Below are 25,072 nucleotides of genomic sequence, written 5' to 3' on the forward strand. Positions count from 1 at the left end.
ATTTTTTAAACACAGCAATCAACTTTTCAATCAACCTGCTCCTGGACAGGACTTCAGTTACAACTGGGGCTTTTATTTTGGTAGGGCGGCTCTTATTTTAAAGCCTGCATATGTAGCCCCTAGCTGTGCTAAAAAACGTTTTTTATTCCGCTTCATGTGTGTGACGACCTTTCTTACACCCTCAATAGCAAAGCCTGGAAGCACATTTGTAACTTATAAGTATTTTAAAAGGAATTCTAGGTTCGGTAAAAGGTGAGTTAATGTTAGCAATACAAGCTATTTGTGGGGTGAGCTAGCATAAAGCTATAGACATGCATTGATTGGGTTTGTTCACTGCTGCTATAGGTAAAAAATATTTACAATCATATTTTTTGGTGCCTAACTGTTTTCCAAGTTAATTATTGCGTGTGTGAATGTATAAACGAGAGGAAATGATTTACAGAAAGGCGCTTTTTGAAAGTAACTCCATTTACTTTATTTATGTACAGTGCAGCCTTGACCCATCCAATATGGCGGCGACGTTGAGGTACGGCTTGGCGCTCGATGCGGCGTTTCTGTCTATGCTAGCAAGGATGTGAGTGACAGATGCTGGATTTGCTGTGCAAAATTGTCACATCACTCATAGACTTCATCTTTCACCTGTTTAAACGGTAAGCAACCCAAGTTTGACAGGCTATTTAATTATACGTTAATAATTAATATGTACATAGATGTACTTTTACGTAGTAGTGATGGGCGGATTGATACAATATATAGATGCTACGATGCCATTATTTCTGGTATTTCTAGTATCGATTCTAAAGTTAAAATGGACATATTTTGACATATTTGGGGAAAATGTGTGTTGAAATTAAGTTACAATAAATAAGACTGTCCATGATATACAGCATATTATTGGCAGGAACTATTTTTCTTTCCGCCTCTCATTCGATTCCAGCGCCACTTTTCAAAGTAATGGGGCAACCTTTTGTTTCCTTTGTCAACGTCACAATAGTAAATTCAAAGTCGTGTTAATATAGGCTAAATATACTTAATGGATACAATGGTCATATTTTAAGGCATTTTGGGGTAATTTGTGTTGGAGAGAAGCAATTATATAATTGGCAGGAACTACTTTTTCTTCCGCCCTTCATTACAAGTAGCCATTTTAGTGCTACAAAAATAACTGGGTAGCTTTTAGTTTGACTTTTAATCCCCACAACAGTAAATTAAAAGTTAAAATAAGCCAAATATACTTGTATACAACAAAGAAATAATACTCTTGACTCAAGCACACAACTTCCAACATTTTTGTCAACAGGATTTTTAATCGTCCAAAAAACTGCAACAGGCATGTATCAAAAAGTCGAAAAGAGCAAAAAGCCTTTTACAAAAATCTGGCTCGACACTCAAGTCTTCCTCAAAAAAATGGCTGTCGCGACAAATTGTAAACAGTTTCATCAACAGTCTTACAGCACTTTAACAGCCAAATACAAATCAGCTAAAGTAATAACAACAACAACAACAACAACAAAAAAAAGCACCCGGGAAAAGGTGGAGTTGTGCCGCTGTACAGAATTTAAGAGATGAAACCAAAACAAAATGGAATGTTTAACTGGAGTAGTTCTAACAATCATTTTAATAACAGAAGAAGGCAAAAAGGGGATGGAAGGACAGTGCATTCAAAAGACAAGCACGCCATGCAATTGATGGGAACAGGAGTTGGTTTGGTCACTTAGCGTGGTTTGTGCATAGTTCTAAGGCATCCATGGAGCAGTCGGACTGCTTGCATGCGGCCGCGAAGGACACAAAACAACCTACCCCCCGCCCCTTCTTTCTCCTTCATGGCGGAACCCTGAGCGACTTGTTTCAGGTGAGATGCAACCTGTGAGAGTGGAAGAATCGTCAAAACTTCATCGCCGAGTGTCTTCTGCATGTTCCATCAGCAGGAGTACTTATGGCATCTGGTGTGTGTGTGTGTGTGTGTACGGTTCTGCTCATGGCTTCAACAGCGCTTCTTCACATTTGTGCTTCCAAGGCAAAAGTGTGAAGCCGCGGCGGGAGAGAAAGAAGAAAAAAGCGTAAACAGTCTTAGTAGAGGCAGCAAAACGACTTGGGCTTGTCACGTTTTGTTTTTTTTTTTTTTTTTTTACAAAAAAAGGTGAGGAAGAATCTTCGATACAAACGACGTGGCGTCACTCAATACTCGGCTTGTCAAAAATGGCACTTATGAAAGTTTCCATACTGCTTTCAAATCCAGTGGCTTCAGGCAGTATAATGCCAAAACAACAAAAAAAAAAGGAAACTCAGGACAAATAAATAAAAGATGAGCAAGTAAAAGAAATTACAGCAGGAGCCAAAATGAGGTATCTATGTATTGCTCTATATCCAAACAAAAAGGAGGAATTAAAACTTAAATAAATTAAATAAAATCAGTGGTTTACCAAGATGGGGAAGTGGAAAAGAAAAAAAAAATGTGGCTGTGGACGCCCTGCACACTCCCCGGAGTGTGTGGCCAAACCCAGACGAGGGGGTGTCAGGATACTCCGCTTCCCTGAGGTATGTCTTTGGAGCTGCTGCTTCCTCCTCCGGTGACGGTCCCGCCAGGTTCTGCCTCATCGCCGGTAGCTGAGCTTTGTTCCTGCTGCTGTAGGGCGCCCCAGCTGGCCTTGTTCAGCCCCATGTGACCCAGCATGGTCTGGGACAGGCGCGTGTCGGAGAAACGGGCCCACTCGGCGAACAGCGGCTCTGCTACGTACGTCATGAAGCCTGGAGGAAGGGTGAAACCACAAAAGGGTATTAGAACTTCTACTGCAGGGGTCTCAAACACGCGGCCCGCGGGCCACTAGTTTGAGGCCCCCGCCTTGATATGAAAGTTTAATGTTAGTGCGGCCCGCGCAAGTTTGATATGGATGCTGTATGGTATCATGTACCCAGAAAAAATTATGTTTCATTAATGTTCATGTTAAAGGTTAAATAACTGTTAATAGTTATCCTCCCTATCAGTGTGGAAGTGGTAAGTTTTTGGCTATTTAAGTTTAAAGGAAATAACTTGAAGGCTGCCGTTTAGGTCGCTAGATCTCTAGTTTGCGAGTTAGCATGTGTCTCAAGACCCTGCAGTTGCGCAATATGTTGTAAATAAAAAAAAGTATAAATGTGACTATAGTCGTGTTTTGTCATGTCTACAGGGCTCTAATAATGCTTTGTTCATTTTAATCTGAAAAAAATAATTTGTCTACCCACCAACTATATGTGGTTTCGTAAGTTTTTATTATTGTTATTATATTTATTACTAATTGATTGATTTTCTTTATTCTTGATTTGTTTATTTATTTTTCATCTTATTTTGTGCAAAAAAATAAATATTATAATAAAAGATATTTGAGAACAGTGGAATGTTTTATCAGAGCTTTTATTGTAGAAAATCGGAACCAAAGCACTGAAAAAGGTTTTATATTTTTCTGTTTTTAATAAATGCCAGCCTTGCCCAGACCCTAGCTCCAGTGGCCCCCCAAGTAAATTGAGTTTGAGACCCTGTCCTACTGCTTATGCTGGAGATGTTTCTGGTGCCCCCTATGGGTTGTCTTTTAGAATGATTCAACCAATGGGTGTCTAAAGTGTGGTCTTAAGTGTAAAAAGAAGTTAACCACTGACCTATTTGAATGTTGCCAACAGTGTTCATGTCTCTGTCACAAAGTGGGCTGACTTCTAGTTTGTGCTTCTTCTCAATGTCGCCTGCATAAACAAAGAGTCATAAGAGTGTCAGGTTAGACAAGATAATCAACAGAAAAGTAGAAAAAACAGTGTCACCTTGCTGGAAGAACTCATTGGTGACTTTCTCGCTCCATTGCTTGCTCAGCTCCCAGGGTCTGCAGGGGTTACAGATGTCTGCACACTTCAGAGCCATCTGGAAAAGACGGCAAACACCACAGTGAGAACCAGCAGTCGCGGCAAAGAGGACGGTGTTTTGGCGTGAGGAAGCACCTGCAGGACAAAGTGGCGGTGGCTGGCGTTGCTCAAGCACAGGCTGCCCTGGTCCAGACGCAGACGGAAGCGGGACAGGTAGTCATTCTGCCTGCTGATGTCGGTGGCCAGGATTAAAGAGCCCAGGTCCCTCTCCATGCTCAAGCTGAGTGGCAGGGATCCAGCAAAGGTTAGTTAAAAGAGAAACACACAATTAGCAATTGTAATGGAGGTTAACAGCGCCGACCTGTCTTCAGCGGGCAGGTGGGAGAAGAGCCCCGTCTCTCTGAGCAGCCCCACAGCCGACTTCCAGTGGTGGTTCTCCAGAACTGAGGTATTCTACAAGACAACATGGTCACACATGTTAATTCAAAGGTCAACTTTGTTTATTAGCACTAAATATGAGAACAATCATCTATCCTATTTTGTGGTTTAGGAGGAAAAAAAAACACCTTCCTCAAAATAAAGCCTGAAGCTCTGCCAAAGTGCTACGGACGCTGAGCTGTAAGTACTATGCTTTTCTTTAAACTTTTTCCACCAAGGGTCGCATACTGGAAAATCAATCAGGATGCTGGGGCCACTTTGGTAATGGTAATGGTTTTATTTCATTTGAACATGCATCAGATTACAATTGAATGCATCACATAATCAGTTCACAGTTCCACATGTCCACAAGGAGTAGGAAGAAGCAAAGCTTATTAAATCCTACCCCTCCATCTGGTACTTTTACAATCAGTAACTGTTACATTTGTTCGCTTCCTGCTTTCCTAATATCGGTTATTTTTGTTTTTGGTAGTTTTTTTTTTTATCACGTACCGAAGTACAAGGTGATATGACCAAACAATGACATAATGGGTACCATAGCAACTTCCTGCTTTTCTAATATAGTTTTTTTATTTATTTTAATTTTATTGAATTTTATTTTTTATCAGGGTCTTACTCAATCCATTTGATATTTTACATTTTGTAAACAATATTGTATATTTCACAAAAAAACAGCATGTCATAAAATTGTTCACTTTAAGTCACATTATTTGCCTGGTTTTAAATGTTTGTCAACTTTCTGCTCTTAATATTTATATTAATATAAATATTAATTAATTAATTATTAATATAATATTATTAATATTTATGTTTAATATTTAATATTAATATATTAAGACTTTATTCCAATATTATTTGAACCTTATTCTCATTATTCCAACCTAATTTTGCTAACATTTGCGTCCTCCTGGTCCTGTGCCTGATGTATATATGTAATATATGGCATCTACAATGTTGGACAAGTGCACAGCTTCAATATGAAGTAGATAAGTAAACAATAGCATGTTTTGGAGACAGGCTGCCATGGGCAAACACAACTCATTAGCATTAAAGTGACAGACACACAAATTAAAATAAACTAGAAGAGACGAATAAACGACGCAGTCATGTTTACCTTGTAGAGTGAAGCTAGATAGTGGTCAGTCTTTATGAGGAAAGGCTGGTTGACCCCGGGATGGTCCAGGTCATGTGTGGCGGCGGCGAGCAGTCCCAGCAGGATGTCATAGGAGGTCAAAGACTTAGCCAGCTGCGCTCAACCACAACATAAACACCTTCAGTCACATATAAAAAGTTGGGCATGAATCAGGTCAGTTTATATCTCACCATGGGCTCGCGCATGTAGCAGTACATGGCCTGCGTGACGTCGGCGGCGTGCACGGCGTTGTGGTAGGGGTTGTCGCTGTGGTAGTCCTCCTGGACTATGACCAGGAACCGCCACAGCTTGACTATGTCCAGCTGGAAGAGCTCCACCAGGCCGTACTGGTTTAGCAGGTGGAAGGTTAGAGTGATCAGGCTGTTTCCTGCAATGGGGGATACACCGTTTTTAAAAATAACTAGAATGAATGGAGACTTTGTTTTCTGCCATCTTTTTTTCTTTCTTATCTCATCAAGCAAGTTGATGAAATATGTTTTGGTTTGTGGTTATGATTTAGAGGAAACTCTGCAGGGCATGCACACTAGTCCAATGGGGGCTTTCATTGTGAGTGATGTCCCAAGGAGCCAATAGGTGGCGCCAGTGGGATACAATCTACATGCATCAACTCCCAAAGTCTCCCACATTTCACATACCGTTGGTCAACCTATCGAAGAGGAAAATGTCAAAATTCCAGTTCCCGACTTTTTCCAGCATGCACTACAAAACAAGAAAGCACCATGATGAGCAAAGATTGCATATTGAGGAGTAAGTTTCACTTTGATTTCAAAAGTAGGCTGGCGCCGTACTCGGGCCTGTCCAGTGTAGTCTTCATCGAGGATGGGTAGGGGGATCTGCTGGGGGGATCCCCGCAGCAGGCGAGACGAGTGCAGGTATCTCTGGAGGCTGAGCAGTCTGCGGACCCTCCTCTCGGGGGTGGAGCTTGGCGGCGTGGACCCACAGCTGAGACGCGCTGTAAAAAAACCAAACCAAAACACTAAAATATATCTCTTAATAAGTAGGACTGCGTTAATACACAAGTAAAATTCATGAGCTCGACGGGCGGTTCGGAGGGTCACACGGGTCAGCGATACGCAAAGGCTCCGGTGCTGACACAGCCGCCCACTTGTAAGCCTTTTTTGTCTGCAGTAGACCTGCTTTGTCAGGGTTCTCTCACACGCACACACACTTACACAAAAGCAGCATGTCTGAATCAATTGTGGCTGCAAGCTGGAAACACAGCAGCATGATACACACACACATATATATATATATATATATATAAATGCACAATGTATCTGTAGGTATATGATGTCATTGACAAGGTGTTACAGAGCAAAATGGGGTTAAAAAAATAGCACACCTTTGGCTTTATCATGAGTGTGTGAAAAGGGGTTGGAGGGGGTGGGGGGCCACAAGAGAGACGCCATCGAGAAGCAGCGGCGGTTGACGGCTCCTACTCACTGTGAAGGTTTCGGAAGTCGATGCACAGGTACGGATGGGAGCTTCGTCGTTCCGGTTCAAATCCAACCTGACTTCTCACTCTCACATCTCCTGGAAGAAATTGGCACTTATTTCCTCGAGGGTCATGCACTTCCAACATGAAGGTGTGTGTGTGTGTGTGTGTGTGTGGATGCGGGAAGTCAAATTCATAGGAACGTTGAGATTGGAGGATAGGTGTTTGATGGACAGGGCCACAATGATGGGTGCTGCCACGGGCCAGGAGACAGAAACACTAACAGACTATTCAATAGCATTACAAAATGACATTGCGGTATTGTAATATTCTAATAAATATACCTTGGATATTAGCTTTATTATGCTATTATTATTCAGCTTTTACCTTTCTAGTACATTTATAACAGGCATCGGTTGTCTTCTTTTCAGTATGTTGGGAGTTGTATCTCCATATGACCATCAGGGGGCATTCCTATCATCGCAAATCAGTTGGTAAGTGAAGATGTGAATCGGCGCAGGGACACATTTGATTGGTTAGACCAGTGGTTTTCAAACTGAGGGGCGTGGGGCTCCTGTAAACACTTTATCATTAACAGTTTAGGCAAGAAAATATTGAGTTGATTACTATTTCAAATGGTTGCAGCTTGAAAGGCGGCACGGTGGTCGAGTGGTTAGCGTGTAGACCTCACAGCTAGGAGACCAGGGTTCAATTCCACCCTCGGCCATCTCTGTGTGGAGTTTGCATGTTCTCCCCGTGCATGCGTGGGTTTTCTCCGGGTACTCCGGTTTCCTCCCACATTCCAAAAACATGCTAGGTTAATTAGCGTCTCCAAATTGTCTGTATGAATGAGAGTGTGAATGGTTGTTTGTCTATATGTGCCCTGTGATTGGCTGGCGACCAGTCCAGGGTGTACCCCGCCTCTCGCCCGAAGACAGCGACCCTCGTGAGGAAAAGCGGTAGAAAATGAATGAATGAATGCAGCTCGAAAATGGCGACAGATAAATGCAATACTTTAAATGAGAAAAATCATCGGTATGACCCAAAGTCTAATTTTCATCGAATTATCATATTTATAACCAGGCTCGGAAATGGAAGTCATCTTTCCCATTATCTCGAAAAGGGGGTCGCTGCAAAAAAAAAAAAAAAAAGTTTGGAAACCACTGGGTTAGACAGTTGATATGCGCGTTTTGGCATTGCTTAGGAACAGGTTCGATTGACCAAAAATGACGACGATCGGCCAAACCGTGAGGAGTTGTTGAGGTGATTGGGCTGAATTGGTGCAATTGCAATACTGAAAAAATCCCGACAGGTCTGCCAAATGCAACATATAATTTTCTGCATTTTTTTTTTGCTAAAGTATGCTAGCGAAGCAGCTCTACATACGTTGGAAACTCCTATAACATTAAAAACGGGAGGAAATAAATGACGGAGAGCCCTCATGGAAGCTGCAAACACAATAATGAAGCTTTGTTTTGTGTTGAAACAAACTAGACCCCCCCCGCCCAACACCTACCACCCTCACCACTCCGTCATGTTTGAATTAAGCAAATAAACCCTCTTAAACCGAGCCCTCAAAAGTGGATTGGGACTTTGGCGCTCTATCCCCTTATTGTGGTGAACCCCCACCATTGTGGCAGTGAAGGAGAACAAGCCAAAGATGTGATTTTTTTTTTTTGGGGAAACTCAACCAGACTTTGTATTACTGCATGTATAAAATGTTACCTATGTGTAACCCATACACACAAAAGGAGAGGACAGACAAGACATTGGGCATGCAAAATAGTCAAGAAAGGTGATCTTAACCCCGGATAGAACCATTAATGCTGCTGCATTAGTCGTATCCAGGTGTACCTAATCATTGGAAAGTGGTGTGTTTCCAGCATGGCACTTCTGATTGTGTTAGACTCCAATGGTAGCAATCATTCACACTCATATATACATATATACACACACACATACACGTGTGGACCCCCCCGCCCCCATGCAGCATGTTACTTACTTGCCAACAGCTCTTTAAATACTACACAAGCTCCTAGCAAAATACCACAAACTACGAGTTACAATCCAAGCTATTGTGTAAAGATGCTCAACAATTGTCGTCATGAAGGAATGTGTGTCTAATCTGCACCGCTGCACGTGTGAATCATAAATCCAGCACAACAATTCACACAGCCCCCGGGGGCCATGGATTCATGCGTGCGTGCATCAGTCCCATCTGCGGGACGCATGTGCTCGGCTTCGGCACGTGCGCGCACTTGACTGCGTGATTACTGCACATTTGGCGCGTCGCAGGGTTTGGTTTTTTTTGACCCCCCCGCACCCCACCCATCCGCAGTGCATTAGAGGGGTGGATGTAGGTCATGTCATCCCTGAGCGATGTGCGTCAACATGGCGGGCTGACACAGACCTGCATTAGCGTGCCTCTGCTCACGCTCAACTTTAATAGAAGGCATCCACAAAGACAGATGCTTTGTGCCGATGACGTACGAAAGCGCGTCATCATACTTGCTTGGCCCAGCAAAATGATTATAGAGGCTACACACACACAAACACACCACACGTGCGCACACAAACACATACAAAAAGCAGCTGTTGCCTCACACGCATCAACACCAGAAAGGTAAACATTGTGTATATCAAATGAGGACTACACAAAGCCATTCAAAGCTTCTTTGTATATTCTCTCATTTCCTGCAAACACCATCCCATAATTAAAGCGTGAAAAAAATACATACCATATTTGGTCTTTGGCCTCGTGGCGTCTTCTTCTTTTAATATATATATTTTTAAATATACTAATTCGATACTAATTTACTCACCTGCAGAAAGTACAAGACATTTTTTCAGGTATTCATTAGGGAGAATGCATTTTTAAAATGCTATCAAATAATCTGATACACAGTTTTGCAAAGAAACACAGGCGTCTATTTGAGGTGCGGCATTGATTTAAGTGGAGGTGTGGGGGGTAACAGGCCAGTGTTTATTCCAGCGGAGGACCCAAACTGAGGAAGTATGATACATCTTTTCACTATAGTACATGGAGTTGACTCGACTAGAGAAAGTACTTGCTGTTAATTTGGGGCAAGGTATTTAGTAGTTGGGAGAAATAAAAAATTTCAAAATGACATCAAATACATATTTTTATTAAATAATTTTAGAAAAAAAACGATAACCGAAATATGTAACTAGCTTTTATTAAAAAAATTTTTGAGGGGGGAATAGTCAAGCGATCTATTAATTGGATTAATTTGCCAAAAAAACTAACAAAGCAGACTTCTGCAGAGAACAATGTTTTTTTTTTTAAACATTTCATACTTATTTTATATTGAATTTGTAAAGCAAATGTTGCATACCTACCAATTTTTTTTATTATCGTTATCGTGAAACATTTTCACGTGGTTTATTACAGGTGGGATGGTGGTGACACACCTACCTTGGACAATGTAAAGCCTTCAATCATATCATTATTAAAGCCTCCAATCATATCATTATCACGAGCGGTTTTAGGGTGATGGAGGCAAGCACGTGTTTATATCGACCCGCCGCAGTCCAAACACAGTATGCAAAAATCGTGAATAAACACATGAACATAAATTAAATGCTGGCTTTTCTTTACTGAAATGCAATCACCAGACGTCAGCCTACTGTAATGGAAAGATTACCAAAAAGGGCGCAGCAGGATTGAGCGAGTGTGCTCTTTTAAGACGCATCTTTCCATAATCTCACTCCACCCTCTCCTCCCCTCCGTTTCATGCTGAGCCATCCATCCCATTCCCCTCGTGCAGTGTGTGCCTGTTTGCGTACACCAACACTTACTTACCCAGCATACGAATATACAGCGCGGTCTGGTCCGAGCTGTCATAGGAGATGGCCCCGCGTCTCTGTGTAAACACACATAAACAAAAGACAATCAAGTAGGTTGTAAAAATAAAACACTCTCAATGTGTCCAGTTTAGAGCTTAATAACAGGGTGTGTAGGTGCAATGTTTCGACAGTTGGGATGTAATCTCTCGTGCGTGTGTGTGTGTGTATAAACACTGATAAACGTGTCGCAACTGTGTATCATCTGCCCTATTCCGCACTCACGTCGCCGTTATCAGTCATGAGAGTCCAAACGTGATGTGAACACGCCTCTTTACAACGGAAACTTGGATAAAATACAGTCCATAAATATTAAGTGCATAGCACATATTAAAACCAAACAGACATGGGGGCTTGATCATGTTGTTTTTCATCAGCCAATAGGCTAACCTAGCATGATTTTGCGACTAAAAAGGTTATTTCTGCAACTCCAAAAGCCTTTTTTCCCCAGTTCAGGGCGAACTCTGAGCACAGAGAGCAAAAGCAGGTCCAGTGAGTAGTCCAAGGATGGCATTAATTATCAATTAAAAATCCTAATTTGAGTTTTAATCAGTCAACCAGTTTTTTGAATGTGGTGTTTTATAAAGACAAATAGTTAATTAAAATACCAACACGTGTTGCTGACAGCACTGATGTAAACAAACAAAGAAGTGGGGAAAGGACAGCGCCCTGAGGCACACCAGATGTTACTTTCAGGGAGTCGGATTACATCCTGTTGGTCTGGTAAAAACCAGCCTGTAATGAGATGGCATCTATTATTATTATTATTATTATTACTATTACTATTATGCTGCACAAGTAATAAAGTGCACAGTAGTGCTTCTTGGAGAGACACACTCACTCAGCATGGACACATTAGCATTAGCATTATAGCTACAGACACAATACAGCATGTTCCCAGTTTGGCTTACTAAAAAAAGACTCTTTACACCGCAGGAAGTCTAACATCAAGGTGAGATTTTAGACAATATTTGGGCCAAAACACTCCCAATATGTGGAGATTTATTTCCAGTGATTGAAAAGTACTATAATATGGGGCCTTTAAAATCATACAAGTATTATTTTGGGTACTTTCCAAGCAGATTTAGCCCAGTCATGAAAGTTTCTGTTCCCTTTTACAGCCTCCCTCTCTAAAAAACGACAGACCGTCAAGTTTCTTTTTACTTAAGAGTCAGCGTGCTCTATGTTGACCTTGTCACAGGAACATGACGCCAGACATGGACGGCTGCTGTGTCGCATGTGCCGCGCAGTCTGCCGCTGACGGAATCCCTCGGCAAGCGCGTCTCGGGACTGGCAGCAGCGGTCACTGTGATATTGTGTGTTTGTATGTGTTTGTGTGTATTTGCTCTGTCAACACACACCTGCTGGAGGTTGGGGTTACACTCAAGCGCTGTCCACACACGCCCGGGTTGCACTCTCGGCCTGATACCACCCCCCCCCCGGTGCTCCCCCAAGTATAGGGTTTCCCCTTCCACAAAAAGCCTGCATGACTGGACACTTGACTCAGCGGCGCTTCCTGATTGGCTGATGATTGAGCTGCAAGGCTCCTGTTATCCTTCCAATAGAGCCCAAAATAGCCGACTAGAAAAGTGCAGTTGTAGAAGACCACAATGTATTCCACCAGACTCATGCAGTGGAGTGCAAAAGTTAATAAAAGCCAAGGCTGTCAAGTAATTAAAAGTTTTAATCATATTAATTAGCCTTGATTAATCTTGTAGAAGACCACAATGTATTCCACCAGACTCATGCAGTGGAGTGCAAAAGTTAATAAAAGCCAAGGCTGTCAAGTGATTAAAAGTTTTAATCATATTAATTAGCCTTGATTAATCTTGTAGAAGACCACAATGTATTCCACCAGACTCATGCAGTGATTAAAAGTTTTAATCAAATTAATTAGCCTTGATTAATCTCCAATTGCACTGTGTGCAGTGGAGTGCAGAAGTTAATAAAAGCCAAGGCTGTCAAGTGATTAAAAGTTTTAATCATATTAATTAGCCTTGATTAATCTCCAATTGCACTGTGTGCAGTGGAGTGCAGAAGTTAATAAAAGCCAAGGCTGTCAAGTGATTAAAAGTTTTAATCATATTAATTAGCCTTGATTAATCTTGTAGAAGACCACAATGTATTCCACCAGACTCATGCAGTGATTAAAAGTTTTAATCAAATTAATTAGCCTTGATTAATCTCCAATTGCACTGTGTGCAGTGGAGTGCAGAAGTTAATAAAAGCCAAAGCTGTCAAGTGATTAAAAGTTTTAATCATATTAATTAGCCTTGATTAATCTTGTAGAAGACCACAATGTATTCCTCCAGACCCATGCAGTGGAGTGCATAAGTTAATAAAAGCCAAGTGATTAAAATTTTAGTCATATTAATTTGATTAATCTCCAATTGCACTGTGTGTGAAATACGACAAATACATTTTCCGATATGCTACTGTCATCTTTCATGTCGTGTTTGGCAAAAAAAGCATAAATTTAATTTAGTTTTTCTTTGTACTGAATATCCCATGTTATGACGTGGAAACCTGTGATTGTTTTGTCTCTTTAAATTTAGTGGGTGTGGCTCACAAACCGGTCCGGATACTACGATTTATAAATTGTAGGTGCACCTGACTCTTAAGTTGAAGGACTAGCCGAACTATTAAAATATGCCTGGAAAATATTGTACCTTTTACTAGCAAGGACGTGAAATTTGTCGGTATTCAAAAAGTACAAAAAGTGATGGAAGTGCTACATCCAACATGGCACGGCACTGTGTCCGTTCATCTTCAGGTAGCAGTTCATGGTTAATACCTAACACAAACACAACTTGCTTGTATAGTCATTACTTCATGTCCTGAGGATTAGCCAAAGTCTCCTTCACACCCCTTGACAATGCGTGTCCACTGAGATCATAACAAGAGATCAATACAAAAGCTAATATTTCACCAACGAGCAAACAGCTCCACTCGGTGTGGGTCATCCGCAACACCGTAGTTTTGTGTCAATAGGCTTCCGTGTTTACACACAGCACCGATTGTGTGCAAACGTGTTTGGAAGATGACATTGGGACAAATGTGGTTTGGAAGTGATGCAAGTGCAAATGTTACCAAACAGGATCACTGCCACCACAAAAATAAACATTGTTAACATTTTTATTTTAGCTCGTCACCTTGTTAAGTTTAGAATTCTCCAGGTTAGCTACAATTACATAATCCCGAGCATGTGTTGTATACACCGAGCACACGCGCTTTGTGTTTGTGGACATTTTGTCCAGTCCATGCAGCCACACTTCAAAAAGCAGGTATGCAAAACAAAGCGCATCAATGCACTGTTTGGACAAGGCGGTGGTGCTGTGCTCGTACTCATAGTCGTTACACATAGGTGTGGCGGTGCAGCGGCTTATTAACAACCGAAAGTCAATCTCTAGCTGATGACAGTGGCGATCCGAGATGTCATCGTTGGTGGCACGGGAAACAGCTGATTGGATGTCGGCAAGGACAAAATGTCAGCCAAAACACATACTGGACCACTCCATAAAGGTGCTCTTTTCGGAGTAATTCATTTGTTATATTACGCACCCCACTTCTATGATGTCTATAGTGGCGTTTCCGACAAAGCCTTACCGTGAAAAAGTGTACCACTTGTGCAGACACGAGGCTGCCATATGAATCGCAGATTGCGTGACTTCTCGCTTTGGCATCAACAGCGAAGCGCGTCGGTTGCCAGTTTACATTCGACCGACGGCCTCTGGCATGGAACGATGCGGGATTAAAATTTCTTCCCATCTGTTGGCCAGTGACCTCCTTTCACTCCGTGGGTGACGTCAAATGGAAAAAAGATAATTCGCCGGACTACACAGGAATGAGGTCATTATAAATATCGGCGCGCCTGATCAATTTTGTGTTGGTGTTGAAGACAGACTATTTTTTTTAGACGCATCATTTGGAAGAAGCCAGACTCATATTGTACTGATTTTCAGTAGGGTCAAAATTGAATATTCATGTGTAAATAATATTAGTGGGGCCCCACCAATACCAATGGAAAACTTACAGTACATACGTATGCATAATACAGATATCCTCGGTTTTAGAAATTGGGAAACAGTCAATGACCAAAAGCACCCCTGCAGCGACATTCTGCTTGATGACGTCCTTGTTTTTGAATATTAATCAAATTTCACACGTGTGTTTGTGTTTGCCCTACAGGAGTGTATCAAATTTTGTGTCGATTTGCCTAAAATTGTGAGAAATTTCAAGTCAATCCAATTTATAAAGTAAAGTTTGGGGCTTTAACTCAATCTAAACCAAATAAAATAAACCAAATAAATAAAAACCTTAAACTGTATTATGGAAAGCAGGAAGTGAACAAATGTAACAGTTACTGATTGTAAAAGTACCAGATGGAGGGGTAGGATTTAATAAGCTTTGCTTCTTCCTACTCCTTTTTGACATGTGAAACTGTGAACTGATTATGTGATGCATTCAATTGTAATCTGATGCATGTTCAAATGAAATAAAACCATTACCATTACCAATATGTATTCTGTCAATGTTATGCTTGAAATGTATCTTGTCAGAAAAAAAGGGGGGGGGGTTAATCACAAATACCAGGCTGTCGCCTCCTGAACTAAACACGGAAAAACAGCAACCTCAAAAAAAAAATTCAAAACTCCCCTCTTTCGAAGGTGGAAGCTAGCGGGGTTGGATTAGTTTAGCAGAGCATGCTTGTGCACGTCTGTTTTACCGCTTGTTAACGCAAACAAGCATTTCACAATGCCCGCTGACACTTCTGGCCTTCAAAATAAGAGTGCTGTTCGCCACATGCTGTCCAATTGTATAAACAAAATGAGGATATCATGAAAAATACCTTGCTTGAATAACAATTTGAATTGCATTGGTGACTGTGTCTTTCTTTTTACAAGTATTACAAGGAATACACAGGATTCTGTGGATGACATCCCAAAATAAAAAGATAACCAAGGTACAGACATTTTTTTTTAAATACTGGGCAAAACTGGACAAGACTACATCAATAACTAACAATTTGGACATTTTATTCATTCATTCATTTTCTACCGCTTATCCTCACAAGGGTCGCGGAGGGTGCTGGAGCCTATCCCAGCTGTTTTCGGGCGAGAGGTGGGGTACACCCTGGACTGGTCGCCAGCCAGCCAATCACAGGGCACATATAGACAAACAACCATTCACACTCACATTCATACCTATGGACAATTTGGAGTCGCCAATTAACCTAGCATGTTTTTTGGAATGTGGGAGGAAACCCACGCACAGGGAGAACATGCAAATTCCACACATTTGGACATTTTATTTAAGAATTAAAAAATATATATTATTATTATAGTATGTAAGTTGTATGTAAAAAGTGCCAACAGAAGCTATAAGCATGGCTTTAATGAGAGTGGTGGATAATAACCTGATTATAAAAATGATTATTAATAATTAATGTCAGTGGGTTTTCCTTCTGGGAAAAAAAAAAACCCTGAAGCGGATCTGGAGCGCAGCCTCGTCTCTATACTCCTAACATAAGCGTCCCTATTGTGTATGCGGCGATTCCATGAAACCTCGTTTACATGTGGCTCTTTCTTATCTCGGCTCATCCGCTCCGCCTGGGGTTGCGATACTCAGGTTTCTGAAGTCAGGGACGACCGGTGGGGGAGGGAGAAAGGGAGAGGGTACCGGGGTCACATGGTGTTAAAAACCTCTGACTATGAAAGTACCCCCGGGGGCTTCTCTTGTCAGAAAATGGCTGCCTGTTATGGTTAAATAGATGCTAACAATAACCCAAAAGGGTCGAACGCGTGAACTGGAGTGACCTCGCCTCTCCTGTCTGTTCTGATGAATATCTGTCATTATCCAATAGAAAACAGCCGTAGTCTTATACATACAACATTTTATGGTGGAAATAAAAGCTCTTAGTGCATGTGTCAAACAAGCTTCCTGTAATCTTTCAATGCTAGTCAAGCGTACAGCGCCTGTTGCAGAATTCTCACACAGGTGCTTTTCACTGTTGAGTCAGAACACTGACTGTTATTCCTGTGGCGTGTGCACGCTTGCGTGCATGTAGATTCTTATCATAAAAGCCCGCACAGTTTCAGACATAAGAAAACAGAAGGCTTCGTTGGGAGCTCGATATGACCTCTTGCAGCGCTCACATTCCAGTAACTGTGTGCTAAGCCTCAACTGTGGCTAGATTGGGACCAGGCCTGTGTTCGTTTTGGTGCGAAGCGGCCACATACAAAAAAAAACACAAGAGGGAATCTACTTGTTTCGGAGTGTTTTTACGAGATCGCCGTCCACTCTGACGCACTCCAGCTGCGCTCGCTTTCTGAAGAGGTGAATTGGTCCTCGACCAGGGAGCGACCTATCTGCTACCTTTTCCAACCCCTCCCATTTTCCCGCTGATAGATAACACGCCATAAAGTCATTTATGGAGGCCTTTTATACCAGCATTCTATAAAAGCACTACAGCAAAGATGGAGGGGGAGACTTGCTTCATATTCTCACTGGCCGAATACCCTGCAAAGGAATTTCATTCATTTTAAACCTCATTTTGTTTCCCTGGCTTCTCCTAAAGAAGGCCTGTCAATTACATCCATGTTAAAAAGGACAGAAAAAGGTACATAAATGATAAAATGGTGAGTCGCATTGACAAGTTTGTCCAGTCACATTCTCATGGCCGGCTGCACTCGACACTGCGGCACAAAAACAGAATGGTCATGTGATAAGAGGGGCCCCCCTCGCAAGAGAGACAAACAGAGAGGCAAAGAAAAGAAAGACAGTGTCTGTGTCCAAAATGAAGGCAGGATGTGAGGGCTCACTCCCGTTTATTTACCAAATACTACACATCCCTGCTTGGTGACAAACACCGTCCGCAGACTCCGGGAAAGTCCGAAAAAAAATTCACAGAAGTCGGCAGCGCGGGGGTTAAAAAAAAAAAGCTTTTGAGGGACGGTTGTGAAACACTTGGCTCCTTCAGCATTCTTACCACATCCTGAACCAACGTCAATGCGCGGGCCCTGCGCAGACACAGCACCTTATCGCTGCAGTTAAAATCAACAAAGTACCCCCCCACACACACCCCCGACTCGCGCTCCTCCCCCCTCCAGTCTTCTCTCTTACAGTCGCGGCTTATCGAGAAGATGCACAGAAACATCTATGGTGCGGATGCGCTATCTGCATTGCTTACGCAGGAGCTTATCATTTGGTGTGTCTAAACATCCAAAATGAGAAAGAGCTGATGATGATAATAATGATGATGATGATGATATTTCTGCTGGCAGTGATATGCTGCTGATAACAGATTGACGTTTGCAGCGCAAGCAGCTGGCCTCCATTATACGCCAAAAGCCGCGTGACTGCAACATCATTAAAACAATGCTATCGACCACTCGAGCTTCATCCCACCTCTCCCAACTGTAAGCATATCAAAATTGCTTGTATTTCTAAAGTCAAAAGGTGTAAAAGGTACCAAAAGTGTCTAGTCTACCCCCATCCTAACCCTACAGTCATAACATAATATAATTTCTTGTGTTTTCATTGTAAAAAGAACAAAACGCAAAAATTACAAATACCACATGCTACCCAGCATGCCTTGCAATGGGAATATATTTTGGGTTTTTTTGGGGTATTGCATGTAGATATTTGTTTGTAGGTTATTTTGTGCATTATTATTTTATATCTTACTTATTGTGTGGAAATATTGGGTAATAACTATAAAAGCAATCTTCACTCACTAAATGTACTGCAAAAAAGGCCAGTAAGGATAATTCATAATGCCGCCTACAGAGAACATACTAACTCCTTATTTCTAAAATCACAAATACTTCAACTTGCTGATAGTTCATTTTCAAACAGCTAAAATAATGCATAAGGACTATATATATATATATATATGCTAGGACTACGTTAAAAAGCCATAGCATTTCTGTATGTGGAATCAAACTATGGAATGGATTGAGTAAGACCCTCAAACAATGCACAATGATGAGCCAATTCAAGAAACAATATAAGCAGTTGATGTTTGCTAAATACAAGGGTGATGATGTGCTATACATATCACTATATTGACGGTTACTATGGTAACCATTATGTCATTGTATGGTCATATCACCTCGTCAAGCGTGACACAGTAGCACTTGTTAAAAGCTTATAAAAACGGAATTTGGAAATGCCCGGCGTGTCGGATTAAGAAGCTTGGCGGGCCAGATGTGTCCCGAGGGCCGCAGTTTGCCCACCCCTGTTCTAGAACGTTATTGCCAAGTACACTACAGTGTGTGCGTCGCAACAAAAGGGAGCTTTCAAAGCCAATTGTGTTTTGGATAATACCAGCACACTATTTACGCAGCCATCACCATCCCGCCTACACACCGAGTGGTGGAAAAAACACACCAGATCGAGGCTTACAGTCCCAAACAGTACCACGGGTGAGCTGAACTCCATAGTCCTTGACAGAAAAGAGGGCTTTTGTGTCATGTAGCAGCAAAGCCACAAGGCGGTGAGGAGAAAGTGGCAGTCTCCGAACGTGAACGCAAGATGGGAAACCACATGACTCTTACACTCTCCCCACTCCCGCTCGCGATGATCCGCGCACGATGCAAGCGGAAGAATCAACAGACAAAGACGACTTTCGCCAACATAAAAGCGGTAAAAGCGCTGTGAATCAATGAGGCCTTTTGTTGTGCAGCGCGACGCCTCCTCTTACACGCCATCACAAGCATTCCACGACCACAGAGTGACATATTTCCCTGAGACTCGCTCGTGTCTTTAACCCCACTTTGCCCTCTGTTTACTCGATGGATTGTCGTCATCGGCGGAGGCACGAAGGTGGTGGTGTAGAGGAAAAGAGTTAGAGAGAATTTGTGTGTGTGTGTGTGTGGGGGGGGCAAAACAGAACTGAGACTCGGGCCATCTGTGAGTCTGGCCAAGAGCCAAACCTCTGCCCACAGTGCCTAGGCACATGCCTAACTGCCTCTTTGTGCCACGCCAGTCCACAAACAGGCATGTGGAAGCGCACTTAAAAACATGGCAGCCGCAGGAGACATGCACACTCTTAAAAGTCAAATACATCTCAGCACACAGGACTTGTATCACTTATTTTTTTGCCATGTCACTCAATAACAAGTGTGGCCCCCGTGGACTAAAAATGACCTCTGGCCCCATTTGAGGATGTTTCCAGCATGCAGTTCAGTTCCACCTGATCTGGTTTCCTATGCTGGGATGGTGAAAGCTGCGTCAGCTACATATATAGAATGATGTCATACCGCTGCGACAAGGAGTAATCCACCCACAATCAATTCAAACATAAAAGGACAAAGAGGGACACGGTTCATTGCTTTAATACACGGCTTTGAAACCCCATCGTAAACTGGTGACGTTTTGTATTTTGTCCATGAAAGTGACCACAGTATGTCTAGCAGCGCCGTAGTCAAACACTAGGGTTGGCTGATCAATGGAAAGGCATCTTGAAACAGTTACTTTGAAAAAATGTAATAAAAATAGAGCAAGATATTCGATATTCGTTGCATTTTCTGTAAAAAAGGAGCATTTGTCACACTGTTTCCTTTCATAGGCTTTTTTGGTTTTGTCACCCAGATCAATTGACAGTTGAGAGCGCCACAGAACACACGCAAACCTTACTGTACCGCTGGCATGCTTGCACAATTTTGTCACGTGACTCTAAAGCCTGAATCGGTAGCACGGCACCAAAGTAAGCCCCTCCAAACCCGCCGGCGGAGCTTGACATGCACGTCCAAAAATTCTAACTTGTGAACGAGGACCGCCGAGAACCTAAAAAGTCTCAGGAAAAAAATGCTGCTAGCGTTTTGGGTTGCTTGAAATGGTTAGAAGACTTTGCTATAGCATAATTTAGCCTCAGCTGCACGGTGGATGAGTGGTTAGCACGCATGTCTCACAGCTAGGAGACCCGAGTTCAATTCCACCCTATGTGTGGAGTTTGCATGGGTTTCCTCCCGCATTTCAAAAACATGCTAGGTTAATTAGCGACTCCAAATTGTCCATAGGTATGAATGTGAGTGTGAATGGTTGTTTGTCTATATGTGCCCTGTGATTGGCTGGCGACCAGTCCAGGGTGTACCCTGCCTCTCGCCTGAGGACAGCTGGGATAGGCTCCAGCACCCCCGCGACCCTTGTTAAGATAAGCAGTAGAAAATGAATTAATTAATAATCCAGCCTTAAAAGACATGACTTTTACATTTTCCAAATGCTTCGGCGAAACTCCTTCAAGAGCGCGAGTCATGATGTGCTATACATATCACTATATTGACAGTAACTATGGTACCCATTATGTCATTGTATAGTCATATCACCTCGTACTTCGGTATGTGATAAAAAAAACCAACAAAAAAAAAACTTAAACTATATTAGGAAAGCAGGAAGTGAACAAATGTAACAGTTACTGATGGTAAAAGTACCAGATGGAGGGGTAGGATTCAATAAGCTTTGCTTCTTCCTACTCCTTTTGGACATGTGGAACTGTGAACTGATTATGTGATGCATTCAATTGTAATCTGATGCATGTTCATATGAAATTAAACCATTACCATTACAAATATTTTATTTGGGGGTGAAACTTTGGTGGTATTGCAAAGGGTCACCATGGATTCCATAGGTTGCATGGTCCATGCCCCGGGATAAACACCACTGAGGACCTTTGACAGCTCCGACTACGGGTTCATCTTCAAAGAAAAAGCTCCCTGTGACAGCAGACTAGCTTGAAACATGGACACACATGGCTGCCTATGTAGGGCAGGGTTACACACAAAGCACTAATGGACGGTGAAGAAGATGCTTGAGGGGAGGTGGGTGGGTGGGTCATATGGTGACTTCATGCTTATGTTCAACGGCACGCCATGCAACATTCTCTTCTTGAGCGGAAGCAAAGGGAAGTGACCTGAACGGAGGGCTGTTTTTGTGCAAAACCCACAATGTTCTGTACTGTACTGTGTTCTTTACATTTAAACAACATTGAAACGAAGAAAGCAGGAAGTTGAAGCATGTGGTTTCTGCAAATGTGTCAAGGGATGTTGACATAAATAACAGCGTGGCGTGTTCCTGCAGAAGCAAAGTAGTAAATTGATACAGTGATGCAAGATCTGGTGTGCTTTTTTATCTTTAGCTAACATGCACATCTTTTGGTGGCGGGTGGTCAAAGGCTAAAAAAGATAAGAGAAATGTGAGAACCATGCAGGTGTCTGTTTGGGCCTGGAGATCAACAACCACCTGCAAGATTCCTATGGACCTATGTGGTGAAAAGGGGGCTTTGAAAAGAACACAGGAATAGCGGTGGGCTACACAATAGTACGGAATGGGTGGAAACGGGTGTTTGGATTTTCCTTACCTGAGACAGCTGTCTTGGATCAGGGGCCCCAAAGAGAGAGGAGCTGGAGCTGAAACTGATGGCTCCCCTCCGGCTGAGGACATGCTTGGGAACCGGCCTGTCTAGAGGCAACACTGGCAGCTGATAACATACTTCCATTGAATAGTCGGGATTTTTTTTTGTTTTTTGTTTTAAAAAAAACAGATAACAAAAATACTTGATAAGCTGTAGAAAAAATATCTCAATATCTGCTATCGAAGTGAAAAGTGTTCATTGTGGGCGCACCAGAAGTTGCAAAAAAACGAATCGCCTTCATCTATCGCCACGGTTCGACCTCCTTTGGTGTCATTGCGGGGGGGGTTAAAGACAAAAAATCATACTGCTTCTTCTTCTTCTTCTTCTTCTGCGGATGATCCTTTTCTTCTCGTTCTGCTCAAATCCAGGCCCACGGACGACGAGACCTTCTTGCCATTTTCAGGGTCTTTATGGAGACGCTTCCTCATTTTTTTTAAAGCAGAACCCAACGTCCGCTGCTTTGCGTTCCGCTCAGCATATTCCGACAAGAGAACTAAATAATACTTAAGGGAAAACACACCCAAAAAAAAAACAACCAACAACAACAAAGCTCCTTAACGCATCATATCGACATATTGACGCCAAAGCGATCCAAACTCCGGGATAGCAGAGCTCGTCAGTCTCGGTGTTGGGGGGGCTTTTTGTTCCCCTCGTCTCTATTGTCTCTCCTTCACCGATGCTGACACATCATCAACACGTTGTGTTTTTTTTTTTTTTTTGAGGTGGGGGTCCTTTTCTGTAAAATAGCAAAAGATGAAGGCGCCGATGTCCAAACCTCTGTGGGAGATAAAAGAAGGGGGGAACCCCTTAGCTCATTATCCACGTTTCCGGTGCCTTTTCAAAGACACACTATGACCGTCTGGATAAAAAAAATGTTCCTTAAAAAGTCAATGCGGTAGTTATTTCGATTTAAGTACTCTCAAAAAACGACATTAACGGTAGCCAAGTGTACGCTTTAAAGGCACCACCTGCCAGAGATGGTGCTGTTGGGGAGCAAAAAAAAAAACACACAACACGCCTTTTTTTAGAAGTGGACGAATAGGAAATAAGCAACTTTTGTTACCTCAACGCTAATTGGACGCTTCTCCTAACAAGAGATAGACGAGCTCATATGATTGGCTACGCCACCAGGGCGATCCCAAGACCTATTTGAGTCGTGGTTTGCAGGCGGCGTGTACTTTCTCAGGGGTATTCCTCCACAACGGGGCTTGCCCTGCAGCGGTCCACACATCATTGCCTGTGATTACCTTCCTCTCATGACTCATACTACTTGGGAGCTCAGCGGGAAAATACAGCAGCTCCACTTTGCAAGTGACTCAAGACAGACATATTGCAAATGGAAAAAAGCCGCCTCCTTTACTCATTTACTAGTCAGCATGCACTCAGTCTTTGTTGTCTGTGTTTTTTTTTATCTGGCATTGCCTCCACAACATACTGAGCCATTGATTGATTTTTTTTGTTTTGTTTGATAAGGTGCAGCTGAACACACAACGGAGTGCTGAGTGGATCACATTTAAAAGATAAACACACAGCATTAATAGACCATTTTATTTGGGGGAGTTTCACGTGCTGGTAGGGACAATGGATGTGTCATGGCAACTGCTAGGCTCTGTGCCTTGGGGCTGGGTGGATGGCTGGGTGGATGGGTGTGTGTGGGGGGGGTATAATTCCCCTCCCCTCCCAATTTGCAATGACTCTGAATGTAGTCCCCTCCTGCTCTCAAACACACACAAAGACAAAGTCACATCATTTCCAGGATTGGTAATAGTAATGGTAATGGTTTTATTCCATTTGAACATGCATCAGATTACAATTGAATGCATCACATAATCAGTTCACAGTTCCACATGTCCAAAAGGAGTAGGAAGAAGCAAAGCTTATTAAATCCTACCCCTCCATTTGGTACTTTTACAATCAGTAACTGTTACATTTGTTCACTTCCTGCTTTCCTAATATAGTTTAAAGGTTTTTTTTTATATTTTTTGTGATATGACCATACAATGACATAATGGGTAACATAGTAAGTGTCAATATAGTGATATGTATAGCACATCATGACTGGTTCAAGACTCTTCATCCTTGAAGAGACAACAAGAAGATTAGCAAAATAGCTAATGGCTTCATACTCATTGAACTCATTATTCATATTTATTAGGAACACAAATCAGATTGTATTGAAATGTACATTTTGCATTGCAAGTACCACCTCTTTTCTCCGCTTGCTAACGCTATTCATCTCCATGCAGTTGATTCAATTTCACCTAGTGTAAAAATAACTATACACACATTTAATATTTGGAATGGTCACATGACTTGCTACCAATATTTGCAATTTCAACGCCCACACTTCAATTTTAAGCGTAATAATAACAAAGTCTCCACATTTATTTCCATCCATTCATTTTCTGTATTGCTTGTCATTGTTAGGGTCACATGGGGTGAGCTGGAGCCTATCCCAAATGGGGTACACCAATACTATATGAGTAATACAGTTACCAATTAACCTAGCATGCATGTTTTAGACTATGGGAGGGTGTTAGAGTACTAGTAGAAATCCAACATGCAAACTCCTGACTGTGCCGGCCAGCATGCTAACCACTTATCTGCCGTGCAGCTTAACATTTATGTCATTACTACTATTTATGGTGCACTTCTCCAGGCTGAGCATTTAACAGGAAGTGCTGCTTCTGCTTATTACAGCTCTCTTCTTAAGTATTTGCCAGAAGGCAACTGTGTGTACTGTTTTTTTTTTGTTTTTTTTTTGCTTACAAAGCCGCTGTTGTCAGACAACCCTGACAAGGCTTGATGGAGTACAGGACAGCTGCGTCAATGGCACGTCATGTACTATATACAATACAATACAATACAATACGCTCTGGACTCTCAAGGCCTTTGTGGGGGCCAAGCAGGAGTTATTGTTGATGACGTTCTTGCAAAGGGA

At 42.2% G+C, this 25,072-nt stretch overlaps 1 protein-coding gene across 3 annotated transcripts; it reads right to left on the reverse strand.

Annotated features, from left to right (window-relative positions):
• Window positions 1-1,287: 1,287 nt before the first annotated feature.
• pde7a (phosphodiesterase 7A) lies at window positions 1,288-23,111 on the reverse strand. 3 transcript variants are annotated; one of them, XM_058059695.2, is made up of 12 exons: window positions 22,078-23,111; window positions 10,678-10,738; window positions 6,863-6,949; window positions 6,208-6,371; window positions 6,055-6,118; window positions 5,590-5,786; window positions 5,381-5,512; window positions 4,190-4,281; window positions 3,964-4,108; window positions 3,790-3,886; window positions 3,634-3,714; window positions 1,288-2,748 (listed from the first exon to the last, which is right to left on the reverse strand). In XM_058059695.2, exons 1-12 carry the CDS (start codon window positions 22,213-22,215, stop codon window positions 2,516-2,518), a joined length of 1,491 nt encoding a protein of 496 aa, XP_057915678.2. In that variant the 5' UTR covers window positions 22,216-23,111; the 3' UTR covers window positions 1,288-2,515. The 3 variants fall into 3 exon arrangements, with proteins under 3 accessions (XP_057915678.2, XP_057915677.2, XP_057915679.2); XM_058059694.2 differs by having other exon boundaries at window positions 6,863-6,952; XM_058059696.2 differs by lacking the exon at window positions 6,863-6,949.
• Between the last annotated feature and the right edge of the window lie 1,961 nt (window positions 23,112-25,072).

Source organism: Doryrhamphus excisus, linkage group LG7 (genome assembly GCF_037039965.1).
Source record: "Doryrhamphus excisus strain RoL-2023G ecotype Guam linkage group LG7, RoL_Dexc_Guam_v1.1, whole genome shotgun sequence".
In the NCBI taxonomy this organism is placed as follows: Eukaryota; Metazoa; Chordata; class Actinopteri; order Syngnathiformes; family Syngnathidae; genus Doryrhamphus; species Doryrhamphus excisus.